We start from the raw sequence: 25039 nt of genomic DNA, 5'->3' as shown, positions 1-25039 counted from the left end.
GTAGTGTATCATTCTTAGTACTAGTATTATGGAGTAGGTATACAAATCTATTTGATCCTGAATATTTGAATGGGTGATCATGAAAACCAGGCTCTATAATAGTTGGATGATGGCTTTTTACTGGAAGCTTGAATACCATTATCGGTTTTAATTTGAAGCATTTTTTTAATGCATTGCTTATTTCTATCAATTCCAAAAACATTTGTAGGCAACTTTGTTCTGAAGTTTTGTCATGCTCCTACTTAAAAAAATAAAAATAATAATAATTTCACCTTTATTTAACCAGGTAGGCTAGTTGAGAACAAGTTCTCATTTGCAACTGCGACCTGGCCAAGATAAAGCATAGCAGTGTGAACAGACAACACAGAGTTACACATGGAGTACACAATTAACAGGTCAATAACACATTAGAAAAAAAGGGGAGTCTATATACAATGTGTACAAAAGGCATGAGGTAGGCGAATAATTACAATATTGCAGATTAACACTGGAATGATAAATGATCAGATGATCATGTACAGGTAGAGATATTGGTGTGCAAAAGAGCAGAAAAGTAAATAAATAAAAACTGTGGGGATGAGGTAGGTGAAAATGGGTGGGCTGTTTACCAATAGATTATGTACAGCTGCAGCGATCGGTTAGCTGCTCAGATAGCATTTACATTACATGTTTGAAGTTGGTGAGGGAGATAAAAGTCTCTACAAATGTTCTAACGATCAACTTAGCCTTAAAGAGAAAAAAATGGTCAAGCTTATATTCATCATGTCCAGCACCACCCCAACATCAACATATGTGAAAATTGCTTTACTATGTTTTGTAATAAAAAATATATAATTTTAACCAATTATGAGTAGGCATTGCCTAATAATTCCCTAATAATTGGTTGATGATGTCATTGGAAAAGCTTATCTTACTCTATCCTTTTTACTTCAAAACACAGGTGGCTGGTGACACCTTAATTGGGGAGGACAGACTCATAGTAATGGCTGGAACGGAATTAATGGAATGGTATTCAACACATCAAACACATGGTTTCCATGTGTTTGATCCCATTCCATTCACACCATTCCAGCCATCTTTATGAGCCGTCCTTCCCTCAGCAGCCTCCTGTGCTACAAAACCTCAATTTTCACATAAATTGATGTTGATGGTGCTGGAGATGATGAAGTAGAAACATTGTGAAATGCAATTGAATTGTCAATAAAATGCCTGCTGCCTAACCACAGACCACTTTCTCCTTAAAAGGGCTTTACAGTTTGTTAAATACGTGACTTAACAAGACATTTAGTAGAAAGAAAATACATCTTCCGCTTAGAATGAACTCCTAAATTTCAGTATTTTTGGAACTGGAGACTGATTAGTTGCTGTGACTGAATGCAAACACTTGTGTAGAGAGAGGGGAGGGGCACAGTATACTGTAGGCAGGTCGGCTACCAGACAGACGGAGTCAGAACCGTGTTCTAAGCCCATCTATCTGCAATCAAAAGCTGTATCTTGCAAGGGAATGCTGTATTTCACAATTTTTGGCTTGCAAAGTCAACTTCAGTACAGCAGGGCCTATCATCAATGAATAGGATAGGATATTCTACACGCAACAGACTGAAGACTGTACACACACTCACATCAGATAGAGCAGGCAGACTGCACTGTGATTTTAATTTTGTTTGGGACCCCCCCCCCCCCCCCCCCCAAAAAAAAAAACAGCTGTGTTTTTGTGATTTTTCTTAACGTTAAGGATTCCAATTTCATTTAAACGTTCACACCCCTATTCCTCCTAACTGAGTCCTTAGCCCATAGCCGCAGGAAGGAGTTTGTGGGCGGCTGCCATGCTGAAATGTATTCTTTTGCCATTTCTACAGACGGCTATATGGTCTGCTAATACAGGACTAGTAAAGGCACAGTGCACTACTTTTGTGATTTTTAAATTAAACTTTTTTTTGTATTCAGATTTTTCAGGGGGTGCTGCAGCACCCTCAGCACCCCTACTTCCCGCGACTATGCCTTTTCATGCCTTGGTTGATCTCGCTAAACATTGTTTTTAAATGTCACGTATTCTTGTAACAGAGACTAACACCAGCAGATATACAGTAAATTAGGTAGGCTACAACAATGAGATTATGCAGCTGCGTAATGATGTTTGGTTCTATCGTTTTAGCACAGGTATGGCCAGTGCTTCATTTTTGCCAGATCCTATACCTCTAAATAAAAAAACACTGTTTGCAATGTAAACATTTTAATAAAAGTGACCAGAGTTCATTCGATTTGCCTCCTCATTAATTATCTTACCCCCTAAAAAATGTAATGTGAAAATGTAGATTTTCAGCCTGCACCTGATATTTTAAGAATTAATTTGTGTTTGTGTGGGGCCGGCCCGGGCTTATGGTTTGCTCAACATAGCCTATGTTTGAGACCAATGCATGGCTATTGCTGTGGTAAGAGAGAGAAATGCGCCTGGATCTCTCTCAGAACTAGAATGAGATGTATTTCCTATGATATCTCTCACTCTCTCTGCTAGACATGAGACTGCAACTCTCATCTCTCCAGTGTTGCACATTTATTTCCTTATATAATCATACAGTAGCTGCGGGAAGGGTGCTGAAGGAGTTGCAGCAGCCCTGATTAATTGAAATATTTTTGCCAAAGTTATACAATTACTGCTGTCTGTTCAGAAATAAATTAAATCATTCAGAATACTACACCAGGAGTAGGCCTATAATTTAGCCACAGAGGACCAATAGCATTTTAAAAAATGACCTAGCTGTGGATTGTGTTTATGTAGCCCAGTCACAAGGCATATAGCCGGGCGGCAAATCTGTCAGTGAACTGCATGCAGCCAGAAAAAGCCTTTCTATCAAATGAAATCGCGGGATAACACAGTTTGGAAAGCAGATGGCTCCAGTTTAAAAGAGAAGACTCGAATCTGACTGTAGACTACCAAATATATAAACTTCCAATTAGACCTATTGAGCAAACACTGTTTTATAATGTAAAACAAGAGAGAGTCTCGGGCCAAAAGCCTAGCGCCTTCACCGGCGAGTGAGCTACTCATCATTTCTATAATTTCCTCCTCATATTGAACTATATGTGTATACACACCTACTGTAGGTCTAGGCTATTGATGGATTCAAGGCAAGGTTGCTTTTATTGATTTCAGATTTTCAGTTTGCACAATTGTTTTCTTTCATATGTGCAACTTCTATAAGCGAGGCCTGCTCTAATGCTCTATGCCACAACACAAATGCGATGATATGCATGCACTGCTTTATTATAAAGGTGATTATTATTTTCCATCCGTTCCGGTACCTCAGAGCCCCCTTGGTCACCCCCTCTTGCACTCACTTTTTGTTATGGTACCTCCCGATATACAACTTGCGCACTGGGTATGGCTCACTACGCTGAGAATACAAAACATGAAGTATAAATGCTCTTTCTATGACATAGACAGACCAAGTGAATCCAGGTGAAAGCTATGATCCCTTATTGATGTCACTTGTTAAATCCACTTCAGTCAGTGTAAATGAAGGGGAGGAGACGGGTTAAAGAAGGATGTTTTTGCCTTGAGACAATTGAGAAATGGATTGTTTGTGTGCCATTCAGAGGGTGAATGGGCAATATTTAAGTGCCATTGAACAGGGTACTTACTGCATGTTAGTAGGTGCTAGGTGCACCGGTTTGTGTCAAGAACTGCAACGCTTTTGGGTTTTTCACGCTGAACACTTTCCCGTGTGTATCACGAATGTTCCACCACCCAAAGGACATCCAGCCAACTTGACACAAGAGTGGGAAGCATTGGAGTCAATATGGGCCAGCATCCCTGTGGAACTCTTTTGACACCTTGTAGAGTCCTTGCCCTGACAAATTGAGGATGTTCTGATGGCCTAAAGGAGGGGATACAACTCAATATTAGGAAGGTGCTCCGAATGTTTTGTACACTCAGTGTATACAGTGCATTCGAAAAGTATTCAGACTTCTTTACTTTTTCCACATACACAATACCCCACAATAACAAAGCAAAAACAGGTTTTTAGAAGTTTTTGCAATTTTATAAAAATTTAAAAAATAGGAGTATTACATTTACATAAGTATTCAGACCCTTTACTCAGTACTTTATTGAAGCAACTTTGGCGGCGATTACAGCCTCGAGTCTTCTTGGGTAGTCTTTTTGGCACACCTGTATTTGGGGAGTTTCTCCCATTGTTCTCAGCGTGTCCTCTCTGTCAGGTTGGATGAGGAACATTGCTGCACAGCTTCTTTTTTTTTTCTCCCGAGATGTTAGATCGGGTTCAAGTCCGGGCTCTGAATGTGCCACTGAAAGACATTCAGACACTTGGCCCGAAGCCACTCCTGCGTTGTCTTGGCTGTGTGCTTAGAGTCGCTGTACTGTTAGAAGGTGATCCTCGCCCCAGTCTGAGGTCCTGAGCGATCTGGAGCAGGTTTTCATCAAGGATCTCCCTGTACTTTGCACCATTGATCTTTCCATCGAAAGACTAGTATCCCAGTCCCTGCCGCTGAAAAACATGGTGCCAGATTTCCACCAGACATGACGCCTGGCATTCAGGCCAAAGAGTTCATTCTTGGTTTCATCAGACCAGAGAATCTTGTTCCTCATGGTCTGAGAATCCTTTAGGTGCCTCTTGGCAAACTCCAAGTGGGCTGTCATGTGCCTTTTAATAAGGAGTGGCTTCCGTCTGGCCACTCTACCATAAAGGTCTGATTGGTGGAGTGCTGCAGAGATGGTTGTACTTCTGGAATGTTCTCCCATCTCCACAGAGGAACTCTGGAGCTCTGTCAGAGTGACCATCGGGTTCTTGGTCACCTCCCTGACCAAGGCCCTTCTCCCCCGATTTCTCAGTTTGGCCGGGCGGTCAGATCTATGAAGAATCTTGGTGGTTCAAGGATGATCAATGGAAACAAGATGCACCTGAGCTCAATTTCAAGTGTCATAGAAAAGGGTCTAAATACTTGTAGATTGATGAGGACAATTTTTAATTTAATCTATTTTAGAACAATGCCGCAACGTAACAAATGTGGAAAAAGTCAAGGGTTCTGAATACTTTCCAATTGCACTGTATTAACATTTTACGGATTAATCCAATGAAATGTCCTCCCTCTCAGTCATTGTGTAAATGTTTTAGTCCTGTGATGACATGTCCTGTCCTGTCATGTTCTTTTGAGTTAGTCTCTATATTTTTCTTGTCAATTTCAGTTGAAAGTTTTTTTTTTTTTAAAAGATGAATCGTTATCTGATCACCTGGGCATGATTTGACATAGATAGTCTTTAAAGTAAAGATATGCATGCTCCTGATTTCATCAATGAAATATTAATATCTTATTATTCATAAACAACACAATTTCAAAATCATGTCAGCACATCCAAGACTCAACTAGCAGACTTTGAGGAACTCTGACTCTGATTTTAACATAGCATTCTCAGTATGTTAGGTTACTGAGTCAAAGTTGAATAGGAGTAGCAAGATCCATCATCCCTTTCAGCTGATAGATGATGATGATGATGATGATGATGATCCATGTTAACTGGATGTCACAAATCGTCATTCAGTTCATTGCAGTCACAACCACTCTGCGTCATTAGAGGCACTGTACCAAATTCAATGGTAAATTGGGAGCTAACCTTACAAGAGAAAACACGGTGTGGATTATTATGGAGTAGGTGTACAAATCTATTTTATCCTGAATATTTGAATGGGTGATCATGAAAACCGTGCTCTATATTAGTTGGAGGATGATTTGTTACTGGAAGCTTGAATACTATTAACAAAAGGTCAGATTTTCCTCTGATTCTGATTGGCTTTTACATTTGGATTCTTCTCTGTGAAGCATTAAACTAGTTTCTCAGCTGAACATAGTAATAATGTAGCCCACAACGGCTTCACTTTTGAGCAACAGGCCAAAGACAAGTGACTGGCTACAACAAAAACATATTACTGCTCATGTAATACCACAAACAATGAAAATCATTTTGATAATGGGTTTCATTAAAGGGAAACTTCAGCATTTTGGCAATGAGGTCCTTTATCAGTCAGATGAACTTGTGGATACCATTTTTATGTCTTTGTGTCCATTATGAAGGAAGTTTGAGGTAGTTGTGGCTGTAAGTCTATGGGTATCGAGCCATGGCTCGCGAAACTACCTCTAACTTCTTTCATACTGGACAGATACAAAAAAAATGCTATCCACCAGTTCATCTGATTCTGGGGAAGTAGATAAAGGGCCTCATTGCCAAAATCCTGAAGTATCACTTTAAGTCTTGCTTTCTCCGCAATAGGCTACCACATCTCTCTTTTTACTGCATTAATGTGAACTATTCTCCCATATTATACAGTATCCCATTACACCCTACTTGTTTCCTGTGTTTTTATATTCTATTTATCATTTGGCAGCTTTCTTGAAAACTGAGTAAATAACTACATGTCGTGTGATTGATGACGTGATGAACGCTCACGTTGCGTCCCCCCAGGGCAGTAGCATACGCCACAGCTATCTACCACCTCTAGATGCTGTTAATTTACTCTGCTTTGGAGCTGCGTGCTCCCTCTGAGGCCTTGTTTGAAAATCATTTGTCACCACGTCTTACTCTCTGGCAGCAACACAAGGAAGAAAAGGCTCTGATCTAAAAGTGTCTGTGACTTAATTTATTGACTTCATAAAATTGACAAAATAGTTGACAAAAGAGCATTCAACTGAACTGCAGCCATTTTTTATATCAAGCTCAAATTCTGGGTCACAACCTTACTGTAATAGTTTTCCATTTAAATAGTCAAAAAGAAACTAAATTAGCTTTTTTGCCCCAAAAAATATTTGGGAGTGTTTGTCTGAGTGGTCTGACTGGGGAGGGGAAACAGAAAATTAGCTGTTATTTGGCAGAAAGGTTGGGAACTCTCTTTGTTATTGGTCTATTACCTCATTTACAATCTAGTGATGTTACCAGGGAAGCGAAACTCAACCCATGCAAAACATGCTGATTAGAAGGTCCTGGGTACATTTTATTTACAACCAGCAACTATCAGGAAATAACACTGATCACATTTTTACAGTGTTAGTTTTATCAGCTGTTGTACAATATATATATATATATATATATTAAACCTTAATTTAGTCAGTTAAGAACAAATTATTATTTACAATGACGGCCTAGGAACAGTGGGTTAATTGCCTTGTTCAGGGGCAGAACGACAGATTTTTACCTTGTCAGCCTGGGGATTCGATCTAGCAACCTTCGGTTACTGGCCCAACGCTCTAACCACTAGGCTACCTGCCGCCCCATAATGATACAATATGATACAAAACACAGGAACATTTTGACTGCATTGGGCACCGTTTTTCATTAAAGTTGTGTTTCAAAGAGTCAGCGTTCAACTTTCTCCCCCCATTTAATGAACCATTTAGAGGGTTAGATTTAGTTACTTGCTTCTACTCCTTGTTATCTTGTTATCCTATATAGCAACAGAAATGAGATGGAGGAAAGTTTTGTAAGTTTAAGCCATGTAGAGCTCAGAGTATTCATAAATACATGTAGAGTGATCTGCAGACTTGGAATCAGAATCCTCACAATATACCATATTTCTTTCCATTTTAACTGTGACTCACCTATAAAGAGTAAAGTATAATGCAAGGCAAATTACAGGGTGAAAAGAAGCAATTAGCCAGCCTGTATTTTTCAATGGCTAATAGCCTGAATGGATGTCTCTTCTTTGTGTCTTTTCTGAATTATGAGCAGACAGGACTTTCCTATCGCTTTAAATGTTCTTTTTAATCATATATATAATTGAACGCTAGGGTAAATGGGCTCATCTTTCTACATAGAAAGCTTTAAGGTTCAAATCTATAGTGATAGTGTCTATTGAATAGTTAACCAAATAGCTAGCCGGACTATCGGCATTGACCATTTTTGCACTAACTTTTTTGACTCATCACATACGCTGCTGCTACTGTTTACTATCTGTCACTTTATTCCTAGTTATATCATATGCATGTACATATCTACCTCAATGACCTTGTACCCCTGCACATCGACTCAGTACTGGTGACCCGTGTATATAGCCAAGTTACTCATTGTGTATTTATTATTACTTTTATTATTACGTGATTGACTTTACTATTATGTTTCTATATTATTTCTCTCCTCATTGTTGGGAAGGGCTTGTAAGTAAGTATTTCAATGTTAGTCTACACCTTTTGTTCACGAAGCATGTGACAAATAACATTTCTCTCATGTAAATACAAAGGTTATTTTGTGTACTTATTTTAATACAAAAAAATGAATACATCATAAAGGTAGCCTAAATTCAGTATAAGAATTAAACCCTCCATTTTTTTTTAAAAATACATCATTATCTGTATGACCTGTTGGGTTAGTTCTCCATAAATGTATAAAGACAATGCCCACAGTCAATTATAAAAGAAAATTGGCAAGTTTGATAAAATCTTTAAATATCAAATATGTTTCTTTCAGGCAATCTCCGGGGAAGCATTCTGGGAGTGGGTGAGGGAGCAAATAAATACTATCTACAAAACAAGAGAGGCTATTCTTTCTTTCCCCTAGGCAAGGTTCATGGCAGTGTTATTATAAAAGTACTCAGTTTATCATGTAAACTCAGCAAAAAAAGAAACGTCCCTTTTTCAGGACCCTGTCTTTCAAAGATAATTCGTAAAAATCCAAATAACTTCACAGATCTTCATTGTAAATGGTTTAACCACTGTTTCCCACACTTGTTCAATGAACCATAAACAATTAATGAACATGCACCTGTGGAACGGTTGTTAAGGCACTAACAGCTTACAGACGGTAGGCAATTAAGGTGACAGTTATGAAAACTTCGGACACTAAGTAGGTCTTTCTACTGACTCTGAAAAACACCAAAAGAAAGGCACAGGGTCCCAGCTCATCTGAGTGAATGTGCCTTAGGCATGCTGCAAGGAGGCATGAGGACTGTAGATGTGGCCACGGCAATAAATTGCAATGTCCGGACTGTAAGACACCTAAGACAGTGGACACAGGACGGACAGCTGATTGTCCTCGCAGTGGTAGACCACGTATAACAACACCTGCACAGGATCGGCACATCCAAACATCACACCTGCAGGACAGGTACAGAATGGCAACAACAACTGCCCGAGTTACACCAGGAACGCACAATCCCTCCATCAGTGCTCAGACTGTCCACAATAGGCTGAGAGAGGCTGGACTGAGGGCTTGTAGGCCTGTTGTAGTAAGGCAGGTCCTCACCAGACATCACTGGCAACACCGTCGCCTATGGGCACAAACCCACCTTCGCTGGACCAGACAGGACTGACAAAAAGTGCTCTTCACTGACGCGTCGTGGTTTTGTCTCACCAGGGGTGATGGTCGGATTAATGTTTATAGTCAAAGGAATGAGCGTTACACCGAGGCCTGTACTCTGGAGCGGGATCGATTTGGAGGTGGAGGGTCCGTCATGGGCTGTGTCACAGCATCATCGGACTGAGCTTGTCATTTCAGGCAATCTCAACGCTGTACTTTACAGGGAATACATCCTCCTCCCTCATGTGGTACCCTTCTTGCAGGCTCATCCTGACATGACCCTCCAGCATGACAATGCCACCAACCATACTGCTCGCTCTGTGTGTGATTTCCTGCAAAACAGGAATGTCAGTATTCTGCCATGGCCAGCGAAGAGCCCGGATCTCTTTGAGCACATCTGGGACCTGCTGGATCGGAGGGTGAGGGTTAGGGCCATTCCCCCCAGAAATGTCAGGGAACTTGCAAGTGCCTTGGTGGAAGAGTGTGGTAACATCTCACAGCAAGAACTGGCAAATCTGGTGTCCATGAGGAGGAGATGCACTGCAGTACTTAAATGCAGCTGGTGGCCACACCAGATACTGACTGTTACTTTTGATTTTGACCCACCCCCCTTTGTTCAGGGACACATTATTCCAATTCTGTTAGTCACATGTCTGTGGAACTTGTTCAGTTCATGTCTCAGTTGTTGAATCTTGTTAAGATCATACAAATATTTACACATGTTTTAAAAAAAAAATGTATTTCACCTTTATTTAACCAGGTAGGCTAGTTGAGAACAAGTTCTCATTTGCAACTGCGACCTGGCCAAGATAAAGCATAGCAGTGTGAACAGACAACACAGAGTTACACATGGAGTAAACAATTAACAAGTCAATAACACAGTAGAAAAAAGGGGAGTCTATATACATTGTGTGCAAAAGGCATGAGGAGGTAGGCGAATAATTACAATTTTGCAGATTAACACTGGAGTGATAAATGATCAGATGGTCATGTACAGGTAGAGATATTGGTGTGCAAAAGAGCAGAAAGGTAAATAAATAAAAACAGTATGGGGATGAGGTAGGTAAAAATGGGTGGGCTTATTTACCGATAGACTATGTACAGCTGCAGCGATCGGTTAGCTGCTCAGATAGCAGATGTTTGAAGTTGGTGAGGGAGATAAAAGTCTCCAACTTCAGCGATTTTTGCAATTCGTTCCAGTCACAGGCAGCAGAGAACTGGAACGAAAGGTGGCCAAATGAGGTGTTGGCTTTAGGGATGATCAGTGAGATACACCTGCTGGAGCGCGTGCTACGGATGGGTGTTGCCATCGTGACCAGTGAACTGAGATAAGGCGGAGCTTTACCTAGCATGGACTTGTAGATGACCTGGAGCCAGTGGGTCTGGCAACGAATATGTAGCGAGGGCCAGCCGACTAGAGCATACAGGTCGCAGTGGTGGGTGGTATAAGGTGCTTTAGTGACAAAACAGATGGCACTGTGATAAACTGCATCCAGTTTGCTGAGTAAAGTGTTGGAGGCAATTTTGTAGATGACATCGCCGAAGTCGAGGATCAGTAGGATAGTCAGTTTTACTAGGGTAAGTTTGGCGGCGTGAGTGAAGGAGGCTTTGTTGCGGAATAGAAAGCCGACTCTAGATTTGATTTTCGATTGGAGATGTTTGATATGAGTCTGGAAGGAGAGTTTACAGTCCAGCCAGACACCTAGGTACTTATAAATGTCCACATATTCAAGGTCGGAACCATCCAGGGTGGTGATGTTAAGTTTGCTGAAAATAAACGCAGTTCACAGTGAGATGACATTTCTTTTTTTGCTGAGTTTATATTCCACTTCAATGGCATGGTGATTTAGCATCCTGAAAATAAGAATGTACGCCCAAGCTTTGTTCTTCATCCACCCTTTCTATTCATATTTCAATGTGATGATCTGAAATATTTTACCTTGCAAGTCTTTGAAATATTTCACATAAGGCAAATTACCGGGTAAAGAGAAGTAATTAGCCAGCCTGTATTTTTCAAAGGCTAATAGCCTGAATGTCTCTTCTTTGTGTCTTTTCTGAATTATGAGCAGAGTGGACTTTCATATTGCTTAAATGTTCTTGTTAATCATGTAGATATCCAAATCAAATAAAACGTTATTAGTCACATGCGCCGAATACAGTGAAATGCTTACTTACAAGCCCCTAACCAACAATGCAGTTTAAAAAATATGAATAAGAATAAGAAATAAAATGAACAAGTAATTAAAGAGCAGCAGTAAAATAACATTAGCGAGTCTATATACACGGGGTACCGGTACACAGTCAATGTGCGGGGGCACCGGTTAGTCGAGGGGATTGAGGTAATGTGTACATGTAGATATAGTCATTAAAGTGACAATTCATAGATAATAACAGAGAGTAGCAGCTGTGTAAAAGAGGGGAGGGGCAATGCAAATAGTCTGGGTAGCCATTTGATTAGATGTTCAGGAGTCTTATGGCTTGGGGGTAGAAGCTGTTTAGAAGCCTCTTGGACCTAGACTAGGTGCTCCGGTACCGCTTGCCGTGCGGTATCAGAGAGAACAGTCTATGACTAGGGTAGCTGGAGGTTAGGGTAAATGGTCTCATCTTTCTATATAATGTTTTAAGATTCAAATGTACATTGATTGTGTCTATTGAAGACCACTAATGTATGTTCTGGATTCAATCAAACATGCAGGATTTGTGCAACCGTGGGAGAGATCTCATACGCTATGTAGCTGCACCTGTAACCCTCCTCATGAATCAGTGTTAAACAACATGATGACGAGGATGGATGATTTCACTCATGTAAATACAAAGGTTATTTTCCGTACTTAATACAAAAAATGTATGCGTCATAATTGTTTTAAATGCATCATTATCTGTATGACCTGTTGGGTTAGTTCGCCATAAATGTATAAAGACAATGCCCACAGTTAATTATAAAAGAAAATTGGCTAGTTTGATAAAATCTTGAAATATCGAATATGTTTATTTTAGGCAATCTCTGGGGAAGCATTCTGGGAGTGGGTGAAGGAGCAAATGAATACTATCTACAAAACAAGAGAGGCTATTCTTTCTTTCCCCTAGGCAAGGTTCATGGCAGTGTTATTATAAAAGTACTCAGTTTATCATATATATTCCACTTCAATGGCATGGTGATTTAGCATCCTGAAAATAAAAATGTACGCCCAAGCTTTGCTCTTCATCCACCCTTTCTATTCATATTTCAATGTGATGATCTGGAATATTTTACCTTGCAAGCCTTTGAAATATTTCACATAATAGAGACAAAACAGATGGCTTGGAGCAAGGTTATAGCAATAAAGCACTGTAAACCGTACCGTAAACCCAATGCTTTTCATCAAACACATCTTAGGCCCTTTGCAAAGCAGGGTTGCTTTGAAATTCAAGTTTTGGCTGCTCTGACTGAAGCACATCATAAAGTTTCAAAATGAAAGATGCATTTGATGCACTGTTTTGTGATGAGGACTACAACGAACCCATTTTCAATCAACAGACAATAACCAAAGAGGGACATTTGATTGCTAGCGACTGATGATTTTGTTTTTTTGCTGAGGGGGAAGATTCTAATGTTTTTGTTTGTGTTTTATTTTGCCAGAGAAGAGCTGATGATCTCCTCATCGTTTGACAGTCTGGAGGTTTTGCTGGACTCGTTTGGCCCGGTGCGCGACTGCTCAAAGGACAACGGTGGTTGTAGCCGAAACTTCCGCTGCGTCTCTGACCGCAAGCTTGACTCCAGTGGATGCATGGTGAGTGAACCACTGTACCGCCTGGAGATGGCCCCCTTTACAGTACTACCTCTCTTTGTTTGCTTAGCAGCCATGAAATGAATCAGGCATGTTCTATTTCCTTCACCATCTGTCCATGGTTTCTATCCTACTAAAAAGTTGTACTCCTAGTGTTTGTTGGTGTTTTGCGACAGATTTATGGTGAAAGATGTGAAAAACTCAGGCTGTCAATCATCTTTAAGACTATTCATTTGCTCAAGACATGAGTTTCAGGTGATCCAGCATTTCTAATTAGATGAAAGGTGATCCAGCATTTCTGATCAGATTATCTTTCTGTAACAGGTTTGAAGATAAACTTTTTGGAACTATCAGATCTTCCTCAAATGATAATCATTTATTGATTTACATTTCCTCAATATTATGCCCTCCCAACCTCAATGCATGATATTAAAATGAGATAGATAATATCTATTCGGTGCATGAGTAGGACAGATCTAAGGCACATCTTCTATTTCAGTTTCAAATGTCTGCACTGGATTGATAAAAACATCACATTTGCAGAGAACTTTTCAAAACATGACTGTCATGGCAAAAAAACATTAGTAATCAAAAGACGGTCTCAAAATGTTGGTTTAACATCAAGACCATTCTCTGACTCAGCAAAGGGCTGTATGTAATGTCTAAACTGGTTTTGACCAAGTTGTTTGTGTAGGAACTGTATTTCACACTTGAATGTGAATTATATATGAGAAGACACTATTTTAATCGACAACAAACATTCATTATTGTATCCGTCATAGTTAACAATTGCAATTTGAGTACAGAGGCCATACTTGGACATCAATGTAAGTGTTCTTTCACAGCTTTGGGGTCCCTAGCATCATCTGAAAATACATCCGTTTTCTGCACCAATGCAATTAAGATTCCTGTTTGTTAGAAGGCATGACTTGGTTTGCTGTTCATTCAGATACAAGTGCGTAGAAAATCACCTAATTTGTTTCTTTGAGGCTTGTAAATGTCAAAATCTTGCTGCTCAAGTAAATGTAATTTCAATGCTGAGCGATTAGATTTAGCAAACAATGTATTGCCCTCGTTGAGAACATTTTCCTTCTGCTCTAATTGTGCTGGTGGACAGACCTACCTACATGCAGCTGTCACAGAGTTCACAACCAACAGCATGCAGACTCCCTGGTATTGCACTTCTTGTAATAGATGTACATGACCTGTGACCTATAGTATCAATGGTTTCCAGTACCTAAAAGTCATGACTAAATGTATTGATTTATTACAAAATATATTGCAGGGTTTGACATTTAAACACAGGAAAGAGCATTGCAATATCAGAGGGCACAAAATATATCTATCATGTTGTGGAAATGATTCTTATATGATATTAAATTAGGATAATAATACATATTAATAATTAATTTAATTTGTAAAGTGTATTTCTCACACCCAAGGCGAACACTATTATTATTTTTAGATAAAAATAATGCAAAACAAAGGACATAGAACACAGACAAGAAAGCTATATACTGAACAGTTGTTGTCAGATCCGGAGGACATGAGAACAGAATTAAGAGGTCCTGTTAATTAATTAGTCAATGATAGCAGCTCTACCACTGAGCTCTGAAGTAGACAACAGTCTCAGAAGGTATTTGTTAACATGCTCAAGCTTCATGAAATACTTAGACATGTGCCCCTAGTTTATGTAACTGCAAAATACATCCAATCATCAAATTAGAATCATATTTTCATTTTCTATTTGTTTTCTCCCTTATTTCTGTCATGAAGCAAAAGCCCTGATACTTTCATCAACTGATTATACTGAAAGAATATTAATAGATATGCATCATGTTGATCTTTATTTCTAAACATTTCCTTGCATACCTCATGCTTTTATGGAGATAACCGTTTCTATTATTGTGATATTGTCACGTTCGTCTAATGAATTAACGGACCAAGGCACAGCGTACGTAGAGTTTAGACAGTGAAACTTAGAAAAAACCAAACAATAAAGAATAAACGAAATGACAATGCAGTGCTAACGACAATGCAGTGCCAACAGGCAACTAAACATAAACAATATCCCATAACCACCAGGTGGAAAAATGCAACTTAAGTATGATCCCCAATTAGAGACAATGATTACCAGCTGCCTCTAATTGGGAATCATACACAAACCCCAACATAGAAAATAAACCTAGAACCCCACATAGAAATAATAAACTAGACTAAACACCCCTAGTCACGCCCTGACCTACTCTACCATAGAAAATACAGGCTTTCTATGGTCAGGACGTGACAGACATGGATTATTGTCTGCATCACCTAGACCTACCTGAAGCTCTGGATTTTTGATTCATGGTACTGAAGGTTTAATATGGACATCCCATTTATAAACATGCATTTGCAAGCTTAGATCCGCAATAAGGAATCAATATTTTTCCTACCAGCTCCTACTAAGTGTCCACTCTTGTTACTGCAAGATATCCAGGATGGTGCCATCTGTTGGATATATTACTTGGCGTTTTGTAATTACCTTGTGACTAGGTATATGAATGATGCTTTCATCCGTCAAATCATAGTGGTAACTGGCTGGGACCCAGAGGCCGAATCCACAAATCAATTAACACCTTGTCTGAGTCCATGCTGCCAGTCTCGTCTCGTCATGTTTAATATCTCTCCTAGCATGAGCCGAAGCCGCCTGACCCACTCTGTCTTGGCTGATGTATGGCACTCCTGAGGAGAGACAGTGCAGTCGTTTGGAAGTAATGTCTAATAATCACCTAATTATTATGTGATTCATTAGCTCTCGTCTACTCCTGCGAGAACAGGGGAAATGTGAGGCTGTCTGTCCAGCCTGCCTGCCACCAGAACAAATTGGGCCCTGTCCAAACAAAGCGTCAGCCTGCAGTGTGGGATGTGTCCCTACCGACAGAGGAGACCTTAGTATTTACATGATGCAGACATTCCGACTGTTATCCCACACTTCCTGCAGTGAGAATGACCAGGGTGGAAATATTCCCCAATGTCTTAATTGGCCTTTGTAATTGGTATATAGACATTTATTCTTTCATTTGATGTTCCATTGGTGAAGACATTTCATCACGTATTTACAGTACTACTGGCCTGTACTACAACTGAACTTGTCAAATTTACATTTAAAACATGAGGTGTTCTGTTTGGGAGTCACATTTACCTTCCCCCAGAGAACTCCTCCTTAAAAAATATATATAGATATACCTCAAAAACATATAGATATACCTTACAATTAACAGAATGCTCAATTGTGCCAGTCTAAGCTGTCCACGGTCAAACATAATCTTATTTAACTTCAGAACAAGCACCTTAACATGTTTCCCATGCTGGCCAATGCACTTTGTTACTGACGTAGTCCACATTCAGTTGCAACCAGCTCTGACTTGGATCCCATTTTGGACACTAAGCAGTTCTGAGCTGAGTCGATATTTGGCCAAGGTTTTCTATGAGCATACTCCTATAGAGTAGCAGGTGCTCAGCAGCCTGCTAGTACTGATGTTTTCCTCTAAGGATCGATAGGGGGATTTAAGGTAGTACATCCTCTTTTGGAAAAATCTGCTGCAGTCTTTCCATGGACAGATGCAGAGCATGGGAATGCACCTCTGTAATCCCTAAAGCTACCTCTGAAATAGGACTGGCTAGCACCAGGGGAGGTGTTGGTGAAGTTTCTTTTTACACTAATCCCCCTAACAAATGGTGATTTATGAAGATAATATATATATGTTTTGGGAGTGGCGTTATAGAATGTCAATACAATCACTGTACAATTTTAAGTTTACATTTATATTCCCAAGGGGTTATTATATTACTGTACTCTGGGTAATTTTACAACTCTTAAGACTACCTGATATGTTGATAATAACCTCAACCATGACATTTGGAACAGATTATATCTTCCCTTTCCTCCTGAAACTCTGCTTGCTGGATAAGTAGACCTATTCAATCTCTATTGTTCACTTTCTCCAATCTGCCTATTTGGCGTATTGGAAAATTGCAAAGTTTATCCAACTCTCTAGTAAGGATTTGTTGCTATGTGGAAACACCACATGGCTGATTCCCATAAACTGGAAGGAGCAGGAGGAATTTATCACCATTAGGAAATGGGATTAAAAGGTACAGTGGTTCAAGGGTTTTTCCAGTTCAGCCTAAATACAAAAGCTTCACAAGCCGGTACACTATTATCATTTATTGTTTTATTTCCTTAAACTGCCAGTGAAGGATGTTGTTTATTTTGTGGAGCTACATTTGTTATTCTACCTAGCAACTAAAAAAAAAAAGTGTCATTTTATTACTATGAAAGGCGATATATTGTATGTTGACATTATCTATTGTTTCTCTCATGGAGGGATCTTTAGAGGACCTTTGCCATTTTTCACTTTATCTGAATCATTTCAAAGCATATGATTTATTCTACCTTTGACCTATGGATTGTGAATTCCTAAACGGTTGAGTTTTAAATTCGCAATAGAACTCTATGCAAAAATGCTGTATGGTGTAACGTCTGCTTCAAACTCACACTCTCAAACACGTAGATCCCCTGAACGCAGCTCACTTTCCAGCCCACTTTCCAGCTCACACTCTCCAACACAGAGATCCCCTGAACGCAGCTCACTTTCCAGCCCACTTTCCAGCTCACACTCTCAAACACATAAATCCCCTGAACGCAGCTCACTCTCCAGATCCCAATCACCTGAATTCTGATCACCTGTTCACAGACCTGCATGTTATTATCACACACTATTTGGTTCAGTTCTTTGCACCCCATCATTGCGAGGTATTGTTTGTTTTGTGACACACTTCTATTCGGAGCGCTGGATATCACCCTCTAATTTAATCCGCTCATGTATGATTTTTTGCCTGCCTCACTAATGAAGCCTTTTGCCTATTCCTTGCCTGTACTTTATCCAATCGGATTTCCTGTTATTCACCTATTGCCTGATCTCCCGGACGATGTTACTAGTCTTTTCCCTGCCTTTACTGTTGACTTTTTGGTCCCCCTGTGTATGACCTTCTGCCTGCCCCTGGACCCATCTACCTGCCGCCTCCTGTGGTCCTTTACAAATAAACACCTGCTGCGCCCTGCGCTGTCTCCCATTGTGTTCATTACATATGGAAATAGAACTGTATGGAAAACAGTATAATGCAAGCCTGAAAGAAAGCACATCTTTTATGACTATCATTCTCTTGGCATTATTCTCAGTTCTATTTCTGCATGTCAGTCAGAATCACATTTATTCACCAAGTACATTTACACACACAGAATTTGGCTTACAGCAGTCAATAAGGAGAGACGTGGGGTTCACAAGCAAGGGCCATCAAGGACCATTAATACATGAATTCCACTGACTTCCCTTTGCCACACTTACCCATTGCCATCGATTGCAGAGGCCCAGTGATTTAAAGAGTCTCTGCTACAGATGAGTTAGGAGATTCAATGTACTATGCTCTTTACATTACATGTGATAAATCAGTTTTCACAGTGCCCGTAGCCAAGCGACAAAATCAATAGCAATGTGTCCAGGGAGGGACGAGGCGAGGGACTCCTGTTACGACATATGCCCCAATGGCCATTGATACATTAGCCATTAACCCAGTGTTAACCACTTAACCACAGATGATTGTGGACTACAGGAAAAAGAGGACCGAGCAGGCCCCCATTCTCATCGACAGGGCTGCAGTGGAGCAGGTTGAAAGTTTTAAGTTCCTTGGTGTCCACATCACCAACAAACTAACATGGTCCAAGCACACCAAGACAGTCGTGAAGAGGGCATGACAAAACCTATTCCCCCTCAGGAGACTGAAAATATTTAGCATGGGTCCTCAGGTCCCCAAAGGGTTCTAAAGCTGCACCATCGAGAGCATCCTGACTGATTGCATCTCTGCCTGGTATGGCAACTGCTCGGCCTCTGACCGCAAGGCACTACAGAGGTTATTACGAACGGCCCTGTACATCACTGGGGCCAAGCTTTCTGCCATCCAGGACCTCTATACCAGGCGGTGTCAGAGGAAGGCCCTAAATATTGTCAAAGACTCCAGCCACCCTAGTTATAGACTGTTCTCTCCTGCAGCAAAGCACCCACACAACATGATGCTGCCATTCCCGTGCTTCACGGTTGGGATGGTGTTCTTCGGCTTGCAAGCCTCCCCCTTTTTACTCCAAACATAACGATGGTCATTATGGCCAAACAGTTCTATTTTTGTTTCTTAATTTCTCCGAAAAGTACGATCTTTGTCCCCATGTGTAGTTGCAACCCATAGTCTGGCTTTTTTATGGAGGTTTTGTAGCAGTGGCTTCTTCCATGCTGAGTGGCCTTTCAGATTATGTCAATATAGGACTCGCTTTACTGTGGATATAGATACTTTTGTACCTGTTTCCTCCAGCATCTTCACAAGGTCCTTTGATGTTGTTCTGGGATTGATTTGCACTTTTTGCACCAAAGTACGTTCATCTCTAGGAGACAGAACGCGTCTCCTTCCCAAGCGGTATGACGGCTGCGTGGTGCCATGGTGTTTATACTTGCATACTATTGTTTGTACAGATGAACGTGTTACCTTCAGGCGTTTGGAAATTGCTCCCAATTATGAACCAGACTTGTGGAGGTCTACAATTTTTTCTTAGGTCTTGGCTGATTTCTTTTGATTTTCCCATGATGTCAAACAAAGAGGCACTGAGTTTGAAGGTAGGCCTTGAAATACATCCACAGGTACACCTCCAATTGACTCAAATTATGTCACATAGCCAATCAGAAGCTTATAAAGCCATGAAAAAAATTTCTGGAATTTTCCAAGCTGTTTAAAGCCACAGTCAACTTAGTGTATGTAAACTTCTGACACACTGGAATTGTGATACAGTGAAATAATCTGTCTGTAAACAATTGTTGGAAAAATGACTTGTGTCATGCACAAAGTAGATGTCCTAACCGACTTGCCAAAACTATAGTTTGTTAACAAGAAATGTGTGGAGTGGTTGAAAAACTAGTTTTAATGAATCCAACCTAAGTGTATGTACATTTCTGACTTCAACTGTACATAACATCTACAGGTGCATACAATCTGAAATCTTATATTAAAGAAATACTCAGCGAAATGACATTGCGACAAGTAGCACCACACATATTGAGATGAGTGAGATGCCAGACTTCGTTCACACACAGTCACACACAGTATCTGCACATTTGCATGAGTTTACTTCATGCTGTTTAGAGCGTAGTAGCCAGAGCACTAAAACCACAGAGAAGTTGAGCCTCGCACTTCAACGCTCTTATTTGCTGCAGAAATTGACCCACTATACTGTATCTACATCATATTGCTGAGCCAGTCTACCTTTAATACTGAAAACTCCACAGGGCCTGATGTAGGACAATTCTGGATTTTCAGTGCTTCTGTTTGACTCAACTTGTGAAGTTCCAATTCATGTTAGACCCCTTAGAGTCGATTGATGCACTGGTTCCTGTTTGATCCCCATCAAAATTTGTCAGTTTGAGCTAGAGGTATCAGGATTCAGCCTACTCTTTCAACCGACTACTTTTGTCATCCCACAGGGCACAAATGTCAATTCAACGCCTGTTCCATGTTGGTTCAACGTAATTTGGAAACAGCATTGAGTCAACCAGTGTGTGTCCACTGGGATGAGGCCAGGAACGATGGGCACTGGAGACTTGGGAGAGCAATTAAATAAATAAATATATATGTTGCTTATGCTCCTTATTCCTTATTACATAGTATGTTCCTCTTTTCTACAGGCAGGGGTGCCTTGTTAAGTATCATCCCATCAAAGTACCCTTTGAAGGATTGTCTGACAGAAAATGTGAATTTGGCTTCATTGGCCTCTGAAAGATTGCTTTGGGAAGGATAGGGGAGTCTTTGTAACTCTGGAAGCAGGTGTAGAGTTGTAGAAGTTCTGGATGCCTCTGTGAATTTATGCCTCATATATCTTTGTTAGCAGCACATCTTTTGTGGTGTGACAGAGTTCACCGAATGTTGTTTGGGAAAATATAATCAATGCCGTTACCCACTTTTCTACAATTTGTACACACACACATGGGATCTGGATGTGTCTGATCTCTACTTATTTCTGTGTGAACTAAAGATTTGGAACATGATTACATTTGAGCAATATGAAACCAGATCACATCCCTAGTGTGTTTTAGTTGATCTGTGCCCCTATTGTTTTTGACTTTCTGTGCCATCGTGTATCCTTTATTCCCGTTCTTTCTAGTGCCCTCCTGGACTGAGTCCCATGAAGGATGGCACAGGCTGCTACGACCACCACATTGGCATCGACTGCTCTGACGGCTTTAACGGAGGCTGTGAACAACTGTGCCTCCAGCAACTCGCCCCCCAGGAGGATGACCCCACCCTTTACAACATCCAGATGTTCTGCGGGTGAGAGAACACTCCTGAACTTGGATGCATCTCAAATGGCAACCTATTCTCTACATAGTGCACTACTTTTGTAGTGCACTAAAGTAGTGCACTGTGTTGTAAATACAGTGCTATTTGGTATGCAGGCCCTGTCTCTGTGGCACTGAACTGATATAACAGTGTCACATCCTGAAGTGTTTAAAAAGGAGGACAGAAGTTTACAATGTAGGAAATCCTAACAGTACCATGATAGTAGGGAAGGGAAAGGGGATACCTAGTCAGTTGCACAACCAAATGCATCTACCAAAATGTTGTTGGGTTCTGATTTCTTGACTTATGAAATCATGAAATATATTTATTCCTTTCACTGAGGGAGAGAGGGTAATTTACAACCTTTACCTTATGTCATGATATATTATTGTTAGCCATCTGGGATCCTATGGTAGGAGGAAAGACACCGTCTGGTACGAGTCAACATGACAGCTGTAAGTTGGGGAGGAGTGAGCACTTTGGGGCAAGAGGTCAGGTCAGAAGAAAGGAGGGAGAACAGATATCACTAAGGTTCTGAACATCACTGGCTGTTCAGATATGTAGGAGGAGATTCAGCATAGGAGAAAGGGTTAAATATCAGTGCTTGTGTGAATGTCTTTTGTCGGTTCAGCTGTTCGATCCTCTGGGATGAGTGAACTTGGTTTAAGCTTTCATAGTGTCCGTCAAGTTCTTACTTTGATAATTAGAACCTAACAATGTGTAGTAATAGTATTGCCTTCTTTTTCACTTCAGTAGATTCCTGGTGATGGCATTGTCATGACATAGTTTTAGTAGGAAAGCGAAGTGCACCAGTATGTCTTTTAAATGTCAGCTGTGCAGTGCGTTAGTCACTCAGAATGATTTGTCTCTTCGCCTTGGAGAGGTTGTCTCTTAAAAGAGAAAGATCTCTTGACCTCTCTTTTAATGTCAAGTCTTCTCCTGACACAAGTATATCTGAGTGTAGGTGACAAACGTGCTTAATTGTCTGTCATATGAAACATGATAATATGACAGGGAAAGTGAACCAGTTTAAATGCAGTGTGGATTAGGACTGCATTATGGACAAAATATATCTAACCCTTTTTAGTGACACTTTCCTGTAGAAAAAAGTGTCATCGTGAAGAAAGGGTATTTCACTTTAATCCCAGGCCCATTGCCTTTGATATATTTTACATTGCTCGCTAGACACTGGAATGTCAAAGTGTCATAAATATGAAAGAGTCGAGAGGACTCAATGTTTGGATTATTCCCTTTTTGAAAAATGAAATGGGGTGTTTTTTGTTCACTGAATTTAATTAATAGCACCATACAACAAAGCTAGAATTGATTGGCACACTAGAATTATGAGGAGGCCTATTTTGTGGATCTCCTTGAACTCGGGCATAAAGGGGTGCACTTATGAGTAAATAGTGAGCCATGAACACAAGTAAAATAAGTCAATAATCCTGACAGATAGCCATAGTGATGTTTACATAATGTCAAGATGGAATTTCATGTACTCTTCAGTCAGTCACTAAGGCAGCCCAATTCTGATATTTTTTCTGCTAATTGGTCTTTTGACCAATCACATCAGATCTTTTCACATATTTTTTAGAGCTGATCTGATTGGTCAAAAGACCAATTAGTGAGAAAAAGATCAGAATTGGGATGCCTGTGTAAATTTTTATTTTAGATTTTTTAAATGTAACCTTTATTTAACCAGGTAGGCAAGTTGAGAACAAGTTCTCATTTGCAACTGCGACCTGGCCAAGATAAAGCAAAGCAGTGCGACACATATAACAACAGAGTTACACATGGCGTAAAACAAACATACAGTCAATAATACAGTAGAAAAATAAGTCTATATACAATGTGAGCAAATGAAAAAATACAGCCAAAGGGCCTATTCAACTAAATCAGTTTCCAGTATAATTTTTTTTAAAACAACCTCATTTTTTATCCCTGTATTGACTTGAATTACAAAACAGAATTCGGTTTAGGGTTTAAATATATGACTATATTTCTTAGAAGCTTCATGTATAATGTAGATGAAACACAATCTATTTGAATAGAATGTAAGAGCACATCAGCTCACACTGCTCCCCTTTTTTTTATGGCTGCCGTTATAGTTGTATTGAGGATTACAAGAAAGGTCAAGATGGTCGTTCCTGCCAGCCCCTGTCTGAAGCCTGTACCGAGGGACTGGACTGTGGGGAGACAGCTGACATCCCAGCCAACCAAACAGTTTTTGGGGATCTCTTCTATGGCTACAACAACCACACCAAGGAGATCACCTCTGGGCAGATCCTCAAAGCTACCTTCAGGTAATGTATGAGTTGTGTCATGGGTTATAGCTTGTGTATAAAATAGGAATGATTCATGGTTGATTCACGGTTGATTCATGGTTATTTCATTCGTCCTGAGCTAGAGGAAAACATTTACTTATAAAACATTTAAATGAATGTATACAATGGGCAGAGATGTATAGTATACTAAAGCAAGATGAGAGACTAATGCACTCAGAAGATTAATATGTACTCTATGGCAACTTCTGTCCACAATGAAAATGACCAAAATGATGTACATCTAAATAGAGTGTATCTCGTGAATGAGGATCTAAAGATCTGCTTTTAATATCAATATCTAAAGAAATGCACAGCAGGCCCTGTTTTGTGAATGTGAGTTATGTGGCAGCATGCTTTGTGGGCTGCTTAATTACCATCGTCCACTCACGATGCTTCCTTTCCGCTGAAGTCAGGAAGTCAGGTCACGGAAATCATCTATGGTCCTGAAAATGTAATTTGGGTGCACATGGATCCCGCAGCCAGAGGCAGTGCATCCACTTACAATATGTCACGTGAATGCTCGAGGAAGGCGAACAAGGGAAAGTTAATATCATCAAGTACTGTAGCTAAATCTCAAATGCTCTGATCTCATTTTGAAAGCACCGGGAGAGACAGCCAGGGTTTCAGACAGACTTTGAAAAGTACAAAATGCTCCTGTGCAGAGTGCAGCCAGACATGGTGCTGGAGAAAGCCTCTTTGGGGAGCCATGGTTAATGCAAACCCTAATTATACAAGATGGCAAGAAGTGAATTAAAAGTGACCAGGAGCCAGTTTGGTGTAATGGAACGTAATTGGAGCAGATGAAACTTTGAATGTGCAATGAACAAAGGGTCTGCTGCGCTGCTGCACTGGTGCCTACCTTGGGTTCATTAAGCCTCACAAGAATGCCATACTGATGTGACAATTAATTGGAAACTAAAGAAAATAGTCAAAACTTTGGTACACAGGAGGAATAGTACTGGGAAGTCGAGATTACTGCTGATGATGTAGTATTGCAGGGAACTTCAAACTTAATTTAGAAAAGTATTATGAATAAACATTCTCTCAATGATAAAAACAATTGCTAGTGTTACTGATATTAAATGCTGGGGTTCATTAATTAATTTCTGACATTTGAATTGTATTATTTTAAAGGAGAAAAATGTATTTTAACTTGAGGTAAATAGGTAAATACAATTTAATATCAGAAATAAAATGCTGTCCATTGACTGACACCCCATGGAGAGGAA

The 25039-nt window shown here is 40.1% G+C and overlaps 1 protein-coding gene across 1 annotated transcript in view; it reads left to right on the top strand.

Moving 5' to 3' along the window:
• Positions 1 to 25039, top strand: part of LOC115103101 (astrotactin-1) — a 252497-nt gene that overhangs the window by 85273 nt on the left and 142185 nt on the right. Inside the window, exons 11-13 of the mRNA XM_029623730.2 lie at positions 12921 to 13071; positions 21311 to 21477; positions 23595 to 23789. Of these exons, the coding sequence (XP_029479590.2) occupies positions 12921 to 13071; positions 21311 to 21477; positions 23595 to 23789 (513 nt within the window). The remainder of the gene's footprint in view (positions 1 to 12920; positions 13072 to 21310; positions 21478 to 23594; positions 23790 to 25039) is intronic.

The sequence above is a fragment of the Oncorhynchus nerka genome, linkage group LG20 (assembly GCF_034236695.1).
Source record: "Oncorhynchus nerka isolate Pitt River linkage group LG20, Oner_Uvic_2.0, whole genome shotgun sequence".
NCBI classification, from domain to species: Eukaryota; Metazoa; Chordata; class Actinopteri; order Salmoniformes; family Salmonidae; genus Oncorhynchus; species Oncorhynchus nerka.
This window is presented reverse-complemented; position numbering and strand designations above follow the sequence as displayed.